The sequence below is a fragment of the Crocodylus siamensis genome, chromosome 13 (assembly GCF_052110815.1).
Source record: "Crocodylus siamensis isolate JL-2025a chromosome 13, ASM5211081v1, whole genome shotgun sequence".
NCBI lineage: Eukaryota > Metazoa > Chordata > Crocodylia > Crocodylidae > Crocodylus > Crocodylus siamensis.
Window position 1 is genome coordinate 22,287,388 of NC_143407.1, and position 16,724 is coordinate 22,304,111.

At 40.7% G+C, this 16,724-nt stretch overlaps 1 protein-coding gene across 6 annotated transcripts in view; it reads right to left on the reverse strand.

Annotated features, from left to right (window-relative positions):
* CUX1 (cut like homeobox 1) overlaps positions 1–16,724 on the reverse strand; it is a 416,613-nt gene that overhangs the window by 106,473 nt on the left and 293,416 nt on the right. For 3 of the 6 annotated variants that reach the window (XM_090026252.1, XM_090026251.1, XM_090026254.1), the window contains 5 exons: positions 11,252–11,310; positions 5,393–5,441; positions 4,197–4,293; positions 2,554–3,225; positions 1,008–1,073 (listed from right to left, as the gene is read on the reverse strand). In XM_090026252.1, coding sequence (XP_089882378.1) covers positions 1,008–1,073; positions 2,554–3,225; positions 4,197–4,293; positions 5,393–5,441; positions 11,252–11,310 — 943 coding nt within the window. The remainder of the gene's footprint in view (positions 1–1,007; positions 1,074–2,553; positions 3,226–4,196; positions 4,294–5,392; positions 5,442–11,251; positions 11,311–16,724) is intronic. The other 3 variants (XM_090026256.1, XM_090026253.1, XM_090026255.1) reach the window with 2 other exon arrangements.

Genomic DNA, 16,724 nt, shown 5'->3' on the forward strand with positions numbered 1-16,724 from the left:
ACATCATACATTTATCCCTGATGGGAATCTAACATAGAGAACATTGGGCACAGCAAAGGAAGTGATATTTACCCTATTTTAATTACCACTTGCGTATGTCTGTACAATTAGAGAGACATATATTTAAGCCTGAATACCCCAACAATTAGGTCTTATTATTTTTTAAAGAAAGGTAAAAATGAAGCAAAATACTTCACTTTTAATGATTCTGAAAGCTATGTCAGTTCCACATACTTTTTATAATATTACAATTTGTTAGCTATCCACATGCACATCATTAACTGGAAGTGTAATATTTCCAGCTAGGAGCAAATCATCTGTGTGGTTTTGGGGAGATTTTCCTTTGAGTTTCCTCTTTTACCAATCTTGTTAAAAGGAAAACTCTGGAATTGGTTTAAAACCATGCAAAATGTTTAAGCTTAAATAGCATCTTTTGGTCCTTCAACAAGAACTGTGCTAACTTTTGCTGTATCTTGCTACGATATATGAAAAAACTGAATAGGGAGAAGTTCCGCACTATTTTAACAGCCATCTACTGCATATTTGTCAACATGTTATACCTTCATTCTCCTGTGATGTTGAGTAAATTTCATTTAACCCATGGTCAAGACAGTAGGCTATTTATTGATAGCATAAGGTATACTTAATATTGTGTCCTATCCTTGCTCAGAAATGATAAAAAAGAATAGCAATGGTGGTATTTAGGTTATTCTGATGACCCAGAGTTTGTAACATCCACTTCTATCACTTCTCTCTTTTTATATACATGCACATTTAGGTAGGGTGTGAAAAAAGTATCCAAACAGGTTAAGTTAGTACAGTAGCAGTGGAATTAGAAAAAAAGTGAAGTGTTCCTTGAACCCATGGTTTGTTTTATACTTACTGTCTGTTTTTCCATCAGATTCCAGGCCAGAATCAAACTGCACAATTTTAAGGCAACACACAGCTTAAATACAATCCACTTCCTAGATATTGACTGCAAAGAAAAACACCTGCCTGTGACGTACCTTCAGACCCATTTCTTCGTTTCGGTACTTCCTGAAATAGTCTGTTCAGGTTCTGGCCTGGATTCTCTGTTGAAAAACAAGTTTGGTAAGAACAAAACAATCAGGGGATGATTTGCTCTGACATCATGGGCTGTGTGACATGAAAAGACAGCAGCACCCTGTCTCTAAATACAAGGTTCAAACTCTGAATCTTGGTCTGAGCACTAGAGGAGCTGGCTATTTTGAAAGAAGCAAGGCTGGCTGATTTGTTAATAAAGATTACAGCTACATTCAGAAAGGAGATTAGACAGATATAAATAAATGTCTAAAGATACCAAAAATGAAGAGGTTAAAGATCAGCAGACAACTCTCCAAGTACAACCATCAAAAGGAAGAACAGATTATAAATCCGACAATGTTCATTTTCAATAAAACGACGTTTATGAAAATCCTGCCTGTTCCTTCAAACATTTTTAGTTTTAAACAACTTTCCTTTTATATTTTTAAATGTAAATCTCAGTCTTTATTTAAAATGAATCAAAATGAAATGCAAGTGTGTGTGTGTATTGCTTCTTAAAATCATCTATTTAAATATGAAAAGCTGCTATAAATTTGCATTTGTTATTTTTTCCTTTTTTGTTGATATTATGATCTCATCATCTGCTTTTTCAAGCCACACTGGAAAAACTGCTCCAAATAGTTAACAGCAAAACGAATGTCTATTGTCAGTATACAATCCCAAACATGCAAGGTACTTCTAGTGATCAATATTCTTAGAAGCTACTGAATTTCTCCATCTAATGTTTCATTCTGATACAGAGGGCAATATACCATATTTTATCACATATAACACACTTTCCTGCACAAATTCAGGCCCCCAAAAATTGGATGTGTGTATTAAGTGGGGAAGCTGATATTTTGCCATGTATAGAAGCATCCTTCCTTCATTCCTGCTCCACAGTGCACCTACGCTATTATTCAGGCACGTTAGGGAGTCCACTAACTTAATGGTACATTGTTCTTCATTCCACATGTGTCAATGATCGTCTCTCCTCTTAACAGAGCTAACCTTTCTTAGGGCCATTTTCCTGCCCGCTAACTGCTCCTGTTAGCCTAAGCAAGAAAAGAAGAGTGATACAGCTGAAGATTAAAGTTTGTTCCTCTGCTATGCAGTCATAACTCTGAAAAATCTTTTTTCCTTCATTCTGCCTTCAAAAACAATGTATGCATTATATTCCAAGGCATGTTGTATGCAAGAAAATATGGTATATACCCTTTCCTCATTCTTTTAAACAATTACTTAAGCAGAGTAGATAAAGAAAATCTCTGCTTCTCAGAATGTTAAACCTACTCTACAGTATTACTTCTGGAAAATGCTGTAATCAGAAAAATAGATTTAGAAAAGTCATGCTTCGTAAGAGTACATTTTACACTGTAGCTCTGTAAAACCTAGGTGGATAATGATACTGTTGTATAAATAGCCTGATATGATGAACACTTTTAAAAGGTTTGCATATGCATAGCCCAGTGAGGACAAACTCGAAACCAAGTCAGTAAAGGTTCTTACCTCTCTGTCTACCCTGGATGCTGCGTAGTGCCAGGATGTTCTGCTCATCGGAGAGGAATTGCTTCATCTTGTGAAACGGCTCCTTGCCTCTCACAGTCAGTTTATTCCATGGCTTTGGCCTGGCTAGTATCTCGCTCACAGACCCTTGTGACAGTCCCAAGACATAATGTCCAAATATTCGCTGTCCAATATTGTGCTTGATCAATTGCTCTTTCACCTGACGTGCAATTTCAGCTGTGTCTATCTCCTCGCCTTCAGAGATGCTCCCAGCACTTTCTGACTGGCTGGGAGATGGAGCCATACCATTTACATCTGGAGTCTGTTGTAATGGACTTTGGGAAGATATGGAGTTTGTGCTGTAAGGACCTGTTGAAAAAATCATGCTTGTGCTTCCTGCTTCCTGCATTGCCTTGGAGTAGAAGGACTGCATTAGCTGTCGTTGGAGGAGAGAATTTAGTGCAAATTTTCCCGTGGAGGCCAGGGGTAAGCTGGGGCTTGCCAAGGTTGAGCTGAAAAAGTCTTGACTTAAACCCGTTGGTGAGAACTGGTGTGTACCATTAGTATTGGAAGCCTGCTCCCCCGTGTTGCGGAGCAACTGAGAAGGAGGGGAGGCCGGCAAGGTTGCAGGACGCTGACTCTCAGGCTGGTCTTTCCCTTTTCTCCTGGCTGACCCTACAAGGAAGGTCAAACATAATGCATTATGGGGGATTAAAAAGGGAAAAACCAAGAAAAAAATGCAAAGTTTGCCCCACAAAGGGAAGAAGTGCAGATTTACAAGGGCCAATGAGGTTGTAGTAATATTGTTTTGTTTTGTTTTTTATAATTTAAATTTAATAAGCCAAAGGCGGCCCCCAAAACAAACAACATGCATTTCATGTTTGCACCTTTCTTGTATGTTGCAGCCTGGAGAATCCCCCTTACAAACATTAAAACAATTACATGAAGTGCATATATACATTTAAAATAGACTGTTACAGACAAATCTCTTGGATGTCACACAATCAAGACATTGTTTTATGGACCTGGAGGAACCCAAATGCAGCAAACATTTACATTTTGGAACCAACTAACGGGATTAAAGAAATCACCTTTAAGCAGATGCAATAGATCACTCAAAGTCACAAACATTTCAGAATGCAGTAACCCCAACGCCAGTTGCAACTTTTAATTTTCTACCAGCTGCAAAAACCTTAAGCACTGTAGCATATGGAAATTCCACGATTCCGCCATTTAAAAAAGTGTACACAGAAAAAGCCCATGTTAGAAAAGGTAAAGGCAAAGACACTTCACTGAAAAGAAGTTGTATAAAAAAAAGTGTGTGTGCATGCGCACATGCATGCATGTAAAAATGGCTTCTGGCACTACTTTTGGACTGGTTATACCAAAACAGAATATAGCTTTGAATACTGCCCTTTGGTACATCTTATAATGCCGCTCTTTTCTAACCTTTAGCACGTCTCTTAGGTCCCCACGACTTATTTTATTATCCAGCCTATAAAGCAGCAAAATCAAACATTATTCAAGGTTCTTTTCGTCCATTAATCTTTCTGTCATGTACTAACTTGGGCTCTCCTCTCACGTTCGCTTTTCTTTTCCCCCAGATAATAAGCAACGTATCATAGCTGAAAATCACATCAACCTACCACTCAGGTCACTATTAGTGATACGCAGCGTGGCATTCTCAGACTGCAATGAGCGGTTCTTCTCCAGCAGCAACACCTCCAGTGGTTTTGATGCATCCTAAAGAAAGTCAGAATGTGAGGATGGTTTTCATCATTAGCCAGAGAAGCCGTTTAAGGGGTCATTCAGATGCTAAGAAATAATTCAGAAGATGGAAGGGAATACTTGCCTTTGCTATGACTGAGGTTACAAAATTCATCATCCATATGTTTATGTGAATGTTTAGACTCCACTGTGTGCTACTAAAGTATCTCATTTAATTTTCAATATAAATCATTAATCAACTCTTATGACTGTGTTTCATTAATTATTTTATTAATTCCATTTATTTAATAATACTATTAAAGTTTCCATGAATTGAAGACCTCTTTTCATTTGACTGAAATACTAGTTATGGCTATAGTTTTCTGTTTCCCACACCAATACAATCCCTTGGCATAAAGCACTTATTTGAAATGTTGTTTTTCAATGCAAACAGACAGTATGATCAGAAATCCAGTCACAGAAACTGACCATTTACCTTCCACTAAATATCTAACCCTTCATCATGAAAAAGCATATTAAAAAGTAATCCTTTTTATGCTCGTCATATTGACATTCAGTTTGGACCTCAGAAGTAAGAATCCAATTCATAACCTTTGATCTTAAGTGAGATTAACGTTCTGGAATATTTGAGTTTGTACTTTTTTCTTGGTGATCAGAGGGTTGGTTGTTTTCTTTTGTGAGCAGTATATTTAAGACTCTTCAACATTAAAAAATGTTGAAATTCTTGTCCAGTCGATTAGCATTTCAATAAACATGCAAGTAACGTTTCAGTTTAATTGTTAACCAATGCTAATGTCTTAAAAAGACTGTACAATATTCAGGTTATTCACTTAAACAACGGCCAAAATGTCATTCTTTGTCCTTGATCACTGGAAAGTAACAGTAACAGGCAAAAAAAAATTATGTAACAGGAAAAAAAATTTCAATCCAACTTTTATAGAAGAGACTCAAGAAACTAATGATCAAGCTGTATACCTCAGTATCCTAGGGATGCTTAAGAACCTGAAGGATACAGATCAATAGGAAACTGTTCATTCTTATTTCAAATTAATTGTAACATAAACATTTTATTAATGGATACGTGCAGAATATAAAACAAAAGTAGATTCAATACCTGTGCACCAGAGCCCTCAGTTGGTGCAAACTCCATGGACTTCAAAATACTGTGAAAGATGAGAAAAATGAGTTATTTTCTATTTCTTCCTTTCATAACAGCTCTGTTAATGAGCATTAACATTATAATTTCCTACTCTCCAGGAAACCATAAGTGATAACTTTAACAACTTTCCTTGCAGTAATATAATCTGATAATGAATACAGAATAACCATTCAAACTAGGTATTGGATAAGAACATTTTCTCAAGCGTCATCTAAATCATTCTATATGCAACCCCACCAGGCCAGTTTAGAGCATAAATTTAAAAGGTTAATAAGGATATAACATTTTAAGCTGTCAGAAATTATATAAATTTATCTGGGAAGCTTGCAGGGAATGAAAAAGTTATAACAAAGCAGGGGAATCACCATCAGAGTTAGACTATTGTATATAAAATATACCAGCTCGCCTATCAAGGAAAATATGCACAAATTATTTGCCTGACCAATCCACTACAGGCTAAAAGACAGTTTTTCATTTTAATAACCTCCTATTCTACAGCATAGGGAGGAGAGACCTGCTCAGTATTTCTTAAGATATATGAAAGATCCAACAATGTATATATTAAGAGAAGAAGTTAATAGTTTTCTTCTCCATATTTTAATAAACTACTTAACAACCACAGAATCCTTTCCTCCTAACTAAAGCCTTTAGGTTGGTTTTACATTTTCTGTCATCTTAAAATACATGAGAATAAAAACATACTGCTGTGCTCTACCTTTTATAATAATTTTAAGAGGTCTTTACATGGGGATTTAAGGTTACTAGGATTGTGACAGTTACAGTACATAGAGGACACATTCATTTGTTACAGAAAAATACATAAACAGTACTGTTTAACCTTTATAGAGCCCTTTTGATGTATAAAGCAAATTAGAAAGATTTAATCTTTATAAGGTCTCTGAGAATTAAGGGCGAATAATCATTCTCATTTTACAACGGGGAAACCCAAGTCACAGAAAATTTAAGACTAGTATTTCCATATTATCTGTTCATTTTGTATGAATCTTAACACGACTACAGCCTCACTTTAATTTGCTATTACTGGAACAGAGTGGGTGTTCAGTATGTCTGAAAAATCAGGCTGTAGGTATCTACATTTAGACACCCAGAATCACAAACACCTAAAGTTAATGGATGCTTTAAAAAATGCAGTCTTGGTGACTCATCAATGGTCAAAAAGGTCTCTTGGAAATTTAGCAAAAGACCTACTTGACTAAGAATTTCAATTCTGATACGAAGGGAGCAGAACTTGCCAATAATGCTGCTCAGTTTCTTTTCCTCATTCTCAGCTAGGACTAAATGTGAACTTGAGCCCTTTGATTCTTAGCAGCAACTACAATGAGTGAATCTGGAGCAGAGTGCATACTTGAATATTCAAACCTTGCTTGGGGAATTTGGAAGACCCCGTTCACTTTTTTGGATACTACAGAGCCAGAAACAGACATCAGCCCACTCTTGGCAGTATGAAATAGGCCTTCGAGCACTTAAAGTTGCCGTTTCCTGTAAACATAAAGCTAAGCAAAGTGGTCTTAAACTACGACTGTAGAAACTTCCAGGATGGCAGCTGTCCTTTGCTTCAATGTAAACAATTAGAGACACAAAAATGAGACAACTTCTCCTCTGGAGATGTAAAAGATATTTGTCCACTTCAGACCCCACAGATTTACAAGCATGACATCTAAGGGCTTATCCTGCTCCGAAAACTGGCAACCAGTCTTGATGAGAGAATGAGCCTGGTGAGATGGGAGGGACTGAGAAAATGTCTCTTCTGAATACCTGAGAGCAGAGCCCAATTACACAAGGGGGAAACTCAAAGACCAGTGGATATTTCTGTACACCCAGGCCCTTGGATGTGAAAGATGTCAGGGTGGGTCTCATAGCTTATCTGGCACTGAGATCAACATTGGTAGCCTGCAGGTCTAACACAGCGAGAGGAAGAAGACAGTAAGCTTTCCTGCCTTAGACTGGAGAGCTAATCCAATTCAGTTCCTTATGGACAAACAAACAAAGGGGCACAAGAAAAGGGTGTATCAAACTTTTCTGGGGAAACTAATGAGTCTAAGGTGCAACACCAGAGAAACCAGAGAAAATTATGCTCAGCCAAGCCAGTACTCATTTGGTTCCCCAAGACCCTTGCCTGTTTTTCCTATACTCAGATTAAAAAGAAAGTTCTAGTGGCTGGTTCTTTCTGGCAGTGTTTTAAAGCTGAAAAAAGGGGTATGGGAGATCATTTGGCACTCCTTATTCATACAGATTTGCTTCACTAGGAAGCTGTGTAATCTTTCATTATAAGGAGACAGTGTCAGCAGGTGAAACAAAGCTGATGAAACCAGAGGTGGTGGCATACTGATTCATTTCAAAGGCCTCTTAGATCTGATTCTTCCTTGTGAGATCTGAAGTCCCATTCTTGTTTCCAGATCTGAAAGCTGGTGACTATTTAGACATTTGGCTAGGCTTCTTAGTCCCTAAACCAGGAAGATGGTCTTTTGGACTCCTGCATAGAAAATGAATGATTAGCTGCCTGGTCTTAGCATGCTTCATTGCCAAGTCCTCTTATAACAGGAGAGACATCAGGAAGTTTTGCTTCTCCTTCTCTGACCTCAGGGCGAAGGCGTTACAGACGGAGTTACGAGAGGGAGAGTGACAGTCCCCAGACCAGGAAAGATAACACAGCATGTGCAACTGAAGCAACAGATAGTGTCCGGCAAAGTTCTGGTTTTTTATTTAAACCGGATTTTGTTAGAGGTAAGCCTGCTGCCTCAGAGCCCATCAGAGCCATGAGACACTGTGGAAGCACCCAAGGCTTTAACTATAAAATTGAGCCTTACCGAAGTATAAACTAAAAGTATATGAGTCTTAGTCAGGAGGAGTAATTGCAATACAGGCAGTCCTCGACTTGCAACGTTTCGAGTTACAATGTTTCACACTTACAGTACTTCTAAATTGACACCGTTGCAACTTTATGATGTCAAGTTTCAACTTTACCATGCTTGATCTGATGCGACGCCACACCAGCAAACAAGTTTGCTACGGCACTCATCTCCCCAAGAACATCTGTCCAAACATCTTGGACACTTTCTTTACGAAAGCAAGACAAGACTCCAGAAGAAACTGCAGCCAAGACTCCTGAGAAGACTCCAGCCAAGAACCCTTCAAAAAATCCAGCAAAGTCACCTCAAGGAAGTCCTTCCAAATCAATATGACTGCTATTTACAATATAAATACATTAATGTAGCTACGTTACTCATCTATAATTGACTGAATACAGAGTTCTGGAATATTTTCGGTGAAAATAGGGTATTGGGCCTTGGTTCACCCATTTATAACATTGTTTTTTATGAGAAAATTGGTTCTGAGTTGCAACGTTTCAACGTAAGACGAGGTTTTCAGGAACCAATTGTGTTGTAAGTCTGAGGATTGCCTGTACGCATATCTAGCTTTACTACAGTTTTAAGGAGGTTGCTGTACTTTTTTGTGCCTACAAACAGAATTTTGAACACTGCTGCCTTTCATCCAAATACTAAATGTACTTACAAACAAGGAAACAAAAATGTTTAGTAGCCTAAGGACTTTTAGATTCTGAGTATGCATATGACAATATACTAAAGTGACAACAGATTACTTTATATTTGATTGTATTTAATTATGATATGCTAAATTAGAGCAATACTGCCCTTTTAAAACACTGGTTGTATGGTGTAAGGTGAGGACCAGTGGACTGGTAGCAGACAGGCAAGTAGGCTCACTCGCACTCCTGTTGTAGAGATTTGCATGGCTTACCTCTCCTTTCTGCCTACAAGGGTGCTCTCCTACCATTTCTGGTGGCATCAGAGAGCATCTTTTGAGGGTGTTCCTTTAGAACAGTGACTCTGCAACATTTTCAAATACTGTGCTACAGGCCAGTGTTAGGATCCAGCCGCTGCCGCTGCTTCTCCTTGCTGCCCAGCTGTGGCACAGCTCAGATGAAGCTCCCTGCCACCAAGCCACCTGGTTGTGGTGTGCAGCAGTGAAACCCCCTGCTGCCAAAGGTCATGGACTTCAGATCCAACCTGTGAGTATAGGTTGCCAACCCCTATTTTAAAAGCCTTAATTGTCAGAGAAGGACCTCAGCCACCTGCACTAATAAACTGGAGGCTATACCTTCTTAAGTTCTGGGAAAAGCTATTTACAATTGTGCTACACTCGACAGTTATTCTCCCCTACAGCTTTCTACAGACCAAAAATGTAGGGTAGGCAAAGGTATTCTACCTATGCATCAGACAGCAAAGAGCTCTGAAGGTAAGCAAACAAATTCTTAATGCTAGAGTCATTTTTGATGAGCAAAATTGATAGTACAAGATAAAGTGTCTTAAGTATTTGCCCTGCTCCTTTTTCAACTGCCCAAATACAAAACTGAACTTGGTATACCTGAAGATTGGGCACAGGTTCCAAGGTTGTCCACTATCATAATTATAAGAAGCCAAGATGCACAGGGTGCTACACCACATTTTATGCCCACATCTCTGGAGTGTTAAAAGCCATGAGAGCAGGCACCCAAACATGCACTGTTGTCAGAAGCTCCCTTCACTCAGGGAAGCACCAGGGTGATCTCTCTAACCACCGGCTCTCAACTTTTTCAAACTCAAGGCACCCTTTACAAAATGCCAGCTCTTAGTTTTCACTCATTTTTTGACTACACAAAAAAAACAGAGCAATTCTTCTGTAGCAAAAAAATACCTAATAGGTCAGAATGTTTTTAACCGATAAAAGCCCAGGCACAAATCTGCCGAAATTTCTGAAGTTACATTCATGTCAGGAGTAAACTTAGTCATGTTTATCCATGAAACAGTGAAGTTTCCTTATGAAATGTAATTAAGTATTTGGGCACAATGGCAACTTTAAAAAAACCTACAACATTACTTAGATAACTCACTGCATTTTATTTTGTAGTGCTGAAAATACCATACCTACAGCGCTCTGTATTATGGTTGGCAATGAACCAGAACTGCAGCTATGGTTGTTTGAACAAACTGGAGCCAGGATCTGAACAATCATTTGGTTTGCAGATCCAAACCCACTCCCCAGAATCCCCACTGACTTGTAAACAAGAGGACATTACTCGTGATTCAAAACATTTCTAAACTGGTTTTCATATTTCAAAATACAAATAAAAAACAAAATAAAATCTCGACGTGATAATATAAGAGGCATTCATTGCATTACTACAATCTCTAATCAGAAAACAAAATTTTTTATAAAAATGTGCTTCTCCTAGCCTGGCAGTATATGTCTTAAATGACAGTCTAAAACGAACTTTTAAGACATTTAAAAAGCCCTGACTCATGGAGATGCTGTTTGTGGTTTAAGTTTAAAACCACAGTATATTAACTGCAGAGCGCACAGAGTATTAAAGTGGTAAGTGCAGGACACAGACTGACAAAAACAGAGAGAGAGTTACAATAGAAGCCTTACATTCGAGGTGCTGGTTCTATGCAGCTCAAGATCTCCCAGATCTAGTTGTCAATTTAATATAGCAAAGCTTCTCAAACTTCTTCCCCCAGTGCGGACCATAACTTAATAGACAAGCTCTCTCAGGGACATACTGCCTATCACTTGAAACTGCATAATATTGCTTTAGCAACTACGGATCATAATTTGTGAACTGCCATGACATACCAGTTTCACCGGACTCTGGATACAGTTTCAGTCAATGCTTCCTATTTCCTTGCCTTTGTGGTGGTGTATTAATTTTTTGTTGTTTTAAGAACGTGGCTTTATTTAATGACTACTATTAATCTAATTTGCAAAGAAATTATGTAAGCATTTAACACTTACTTTAATTCTTTCTTAACTTCTTCATAATCAGCCTGTCCTTTCAGTTTTTCTTCCAGTTGCTTAAAAAAAAAAGATTTAATTACTTAGATTTTTTTAGTAGGCGTTCAAAATCATATTCAAATAATTCTTTATGTACAGCAAAGAAAACAAAAGTGAGGGTTAATGATTCATACCTAATTTACATGTACAGTATTATACATAAATTAATCAAAAATCAAAAAACAATATTATACATAAATTATAGCTGGATGCAATGTTTTTTTCTTTGTTTACAGAGTGTCAAACACTGTACTATTGACTATCATAATTTAGCTGGTTGTATTGCATTGCATTATATTCAATAAACAGATTTTTAGGGAAAGTGTTTACATTCTAAGGCTATTAAAAACAAAAGCATTGCTTTTGCACAATACTATAAAGTGTTATAGCTACTGTATAGTCTTTTCTACACTAAGAGTTAAAGAATTAACTGGATGCCTTAGGCTTGTAACACATGTACAACGCTATGCATCCAAGCAAAACAGATGTACCAAGTGGTTTTACAATACTTTCTTATTGCAATAACCAATATGATTATATATGGGAGATGAAATATCGAGACCATCATTGAGATTTGCACAGCAGGTGTTTTTGCTCAGGTCTGGATGACCTGTTACAGTTTGAGTAATTTCTATTTACTGTGGAGAAGATGCAGTTTGAAATGAACTTTCTAACACAATCCATAATAAAATACCACACATTTAAACCTTACTCAAAAGCCCCTTCTCCCAATACCCATGCTCAGTGCTACAGGATAATTGCTTCAAGAAAGCTTAAAATGTACCGGTATATTAAGTGTTGCCCGTTGCAGCTAACAGATGTCACATGGCATTCCCCAGAATGGTTTCTTTGCTTGGTACAGGCACACTCTCTCTAAGCAAGGAAAGACAATATCTTTGGGCTTGCAGTCCCCACTGACAAGTTGGGAAAAGTTTTGGTTTTCTCAACTGTCTTCATTTTTGATCAAAATGATCCAAACTGATAATAAGTATATACAATTAAAGTAAACACACTCCTCCCTGCTGCCCAATTTTGACAGCTAGGACTGCATTTTTGAAGCATAACATAAGCACAGCCCATATGCTTTACAGCACTAAAGTACAGCGTGGCAAGAAACAACCAAGTACTGTGCTGACTTTTTAAAGCACTGAAAAATTATAATGGCAAAATATGCACAGAATTCAAAATCTCATTGAATGAGAATGAGATGCAGGGACAAACTTTTTTTCATAGCTGGAAAAGGATATCTAGAATATGAAGAAAAATTAACACAGGGTGTGTCTACATGTGCTATTAATGCAATATAGGCTTCCTGTACAGTAAAATACTGTGCAGTAAGTCTGCCCCCCAAGAGTCTATCTACATGTACACCCTGTTGGGAACAAATCTGCTCCTGCTCTTCTCTGCCCCACTGCAGGAGCCAGGGAGAGCTCCGGGCACCCTGGGGATACTAGCCCAGGGGCTGGCAGGGGCCATGCTGGTCTCGATGCACATGGGGCCAGGAGAGCCCTGCTGGCTGGAGTCCTGATTTGCATGGGGCACAAAGTCAGCTGCCACTACAGCAGGCAGAGCTCTCCTGGCCCTGGGCACATAAGCTGGCAGCAAGCCTGATGCCCAATAGGGGGCCAGGCAGAAGCTGTCCCCACTAGCCAGGGGCATCCCCACCTAGCCAGGGACTTACTGGCAGCTGCCCCAGAGATAGGACAGCTCCCAGCCAACCCCTTCCTGGGTGGGGCGGGGGACTTGCTGGCAAGATGCCCCAGAAGTGGGACAGCTGCGGGAAAGCCCCTGGCTGAGTGGGGAAGCACAGAGTTCCCCAGTCTCGGTGTTGCTCCCCAGTCTTGGTTCGCAAGGGGAGCTGGGAGCCACACAGCACCAGGATGAGAGTGGGAGGGGGGGCAAAGACAGGCCTTGTTCCAATGCTGATCGGCTCCCAGCTCCTGTGGGGAGCCGGGAACTGAACAGTGCCAGGACCGGAGACAATGAACTCCCCTGTCCCTTGTGGCCCCCTGCTGGTGTGGCCGACTGGGAGCAAATCTGCTCCCAGTCAGTATTTAGATGAGTGGTACTGTGCAGTAGCTAATGTGCAGTTAATCTATTGCAGGGGTTTTCAACCTTTTTTTAACAAATAGACCCCTTTGGTCTCCAAAGTTTCATCTCATGTACCCCTTTATATTAAAATTATTTGGATGGGGCTGAGTGCACACATGCACGCATATGCACACTTACCTCCAGCAGGTAAGTCTGTGGGGGAGGGGAAAGGGCTGGGGTGGCAGATTAAGGCCCCCATGGTGACAGAGGGAGGCACAGACAGGGGCAGGGGTGAATGGGGCCCTGGCTGGGCTGAGTTGTGGGACAATCGGAGCCTAAGCAGGTCATCCACGGGTGTGTGTGTGTGTGGGGGGGGGGGCTCCCACCACTGCGTGCACCCCAGCAGAGACCCGGGAGCCACGTGCCCCCCAATCTGTGCGCAGGGCAGAGGCAGTTGCGTGCTGGGCTCTGTGCACCACTGTGGCTGCCCCGGTAGTAGCACAATGCCACGTGCCTGCCTCCTGCCCACCCAGTGGCAGGACACATGTGGTATTGCACTGCTCCCAGGACAGCCGCAGTGGTGTGCAAAATTAAGTGTGCAGCAGCAGCCACCTCCACCCCACGCACAGGTCAGGGGGCACATGCCCCCCCGGCTTCTGCCAGGGTGCACGCAGTGGCAGGATCATCCCCCCGCCCATACCCCCTATGACCTTTTAAAGTACCCCTAGGGGTACGTGTACTTCTGGTTGACAACCACTGATCGATTGTATTGGCATCCTTTTATTTGTGAGAGATAGTGGATATTGCAGCCTACGATGTAGATGGTTTGCAAAGTCTCATGTGACTGAATAGTCCAATCTGAGATTTGCATGATCTGTGGCAGTGGTTGCAAGTGTATGTGTCATGGTTAGGTGGTTCGGGAGCTGCTTGCTTCCTACAGACTCTTTTCTCTTTAAGCTGTTGGAGCCAATTCCTGTTGTGGACTTTAATGCCGTGGTGGAGACAATGACACTACTTGTTCCAATCACTTGCCAAGGTTTCCCATTGGTTTTCCTGTTGTTCTTGTTCCTTCCGATAGTTCCCCATAGAGAATGTCCTTGGCTACGCATCCATCTTCCAATCTGCTCAGATGGCTAGCCAACACAGTCATCTCGGTCTGAGTAGGACTGTCACACTTGGTAAATTTGCCCTTTGAAGAACTCTGCATTGGTAACTTTATCTTGCCATTTGATGTTGAGTCTGTGGCATAAACAGTGCAGATGGAAGCCATTTAACCTTTTCTCTTGATGTCTGTAACTTGTCCACATTTCCCCAACATCCATAAGAGTTCTGAATATGCAAGCTTTGTACACTAGCATTTTGATCTTGATGGTAAGTTTTGAGTTGTTCTTTTAGTTAGTCTGCCGAATGGCCTTTCTGATGTGGACATTAAGTTGTCGTCCAGTGAGGTTGGTGGTCATTGTAGAACCGAAGTAGCTGAACTTCTGGACTACTTCTAGCTGGTTCTCATTATGGATGATTGATGGATCTTGCAGAACTCCCGGTCCTAGCAAAACTCCTTTCTTTACGCTGATAGTGAGAGCAAATGCCTGACAAGCTCTTGAAAGGCAATCCATAAGTTCTTGTAGCAGGTCTTCATCATGGGCTGTAAGGGGAGCATCTTCAGCTAACAGAAACTCCCTGATACGCACCTTTCTAACTTTAGTCTTTGCCTCAAGTCATGACAGGATGAAGAGTTTCCCACCTGACCTTACGTGAAGGTACACTCCACCTTCCATATCTTTAAATGTGCAGTTCAGGAGTACCAAGTAGAGTCCAACAAGCATAGGGGAAAGAACACATCCTTGCATCACTCCACTTTTCATCTCAAAGCTGTCCAAAGTAGACTCATCAAATCGAACAGTTGCTTTCATGTTGTCATTGAAGGAACATATAATATTTAACAGGACTGGTGGGCATCCTATCTTTGCTAGGACTACAAATAGACCTGCTCTCCTGACCATGTCAAATGCTTTAGTTAGATCCATGAAGGCAATGTACAATGGTTGATTTAGCTCTTTGCACTTTTCTTGAAGTCGACGCAGGGAAAATATCATGTATATAGTTGATCTTCCAGCCCTGAATCTGCACTGAGATTCAGGTAGTATTTACAGGTAGTAGAAAACCGGGCATTAGCCTAATTTACTGTGCAGTAGCTGCTGCACGTTGGTTACATGGTGACACCTTTCTGAGCGGTAGATTAATCTACTGTGTAGTAAAGCGTCTCATGTAGACACATCCACAGAGATTCAAAATAAAGCACCGAATAAAGAACAATAATAGATGGGATGGCACAGATGTTAGACTAAAGCAGTACCACCTGACAAAGGAAATTATCCTGTAACCGTATCTAGGTATAAATACCTCAACAGATTAGACAGCTAATCAGATGAATAGTTTTATTAACAGCAATGAGACTTATTCAGAGAGTAAAAATAGCAGGACTGGGCCTTCTTATAAAATACATTTGTCTTGCAATGTTTTAAGATATAGTGCGCACATACGGTAGAAAGAATTACTAAGAAAAAACTGATAAAACCCATTCTGAGCTCATCATGATATCTGAATCTGATACTTACTGTCAATGATATTTACCCAAATATATACAATCATATTTACCCAAATCTAAGACAACCCTGAATCTAAGACAACCCCCCAATAGTTAGAATCTCTACATGAAAAATTTATAAATTTGTTATATTTTCCTATGTATAGAATCTAATTATTGGAGAATTGTCTTAAATTTGCATCCCCCCCTCCAGCAGTGGTGGTGGAGGGGGGCGGTGGGGGAAGAAGCTTGCCCCCTGCTGCTTTTCCTCCCACCACCTGCCCTCCTTACTGCCTGTTCCCTTGTGTCTGCAGCCTCAGTCTTTGGCTCCCACCCTCCCCTTCCCCAAATATCCCACCTACCACAGCCTACGATCCCCTGCCTGTCTCTTCACCCAGTGTCACTTACCCTTGCTCTAGCACCAGCAGGCTCTGTTCCCACACTAGTCTGAGACACCGAGCATAGGCCCAGCCAGGCCCCATAGCAGTGGTGGCAGTGGTAGCACCAGTGGCAGCTGCCTGCCTCGCCTCCCTTTCCACTTCCTCATAACTGACTCCAAGATGAGGGACATAGATGCCCCACCACTGCACCATGCTCCTTCATGGCCCCTCCCCCTACTGGTTCATCCTGCATCCCCTCACAACTGTTGCACTGTGCACCCCCAAGACACACCCTCAGGCTCCTCTGGCTGTGGCACACTGCACTACCTTGCCCTAGGGGCAGGCAGTGAAAGTCGTCATAGGCCACACGTGACCCACAGACCACCAGTTGGACAGCCCAGATGTATTAGATTTATATCCCACCCAATTTGCTTCA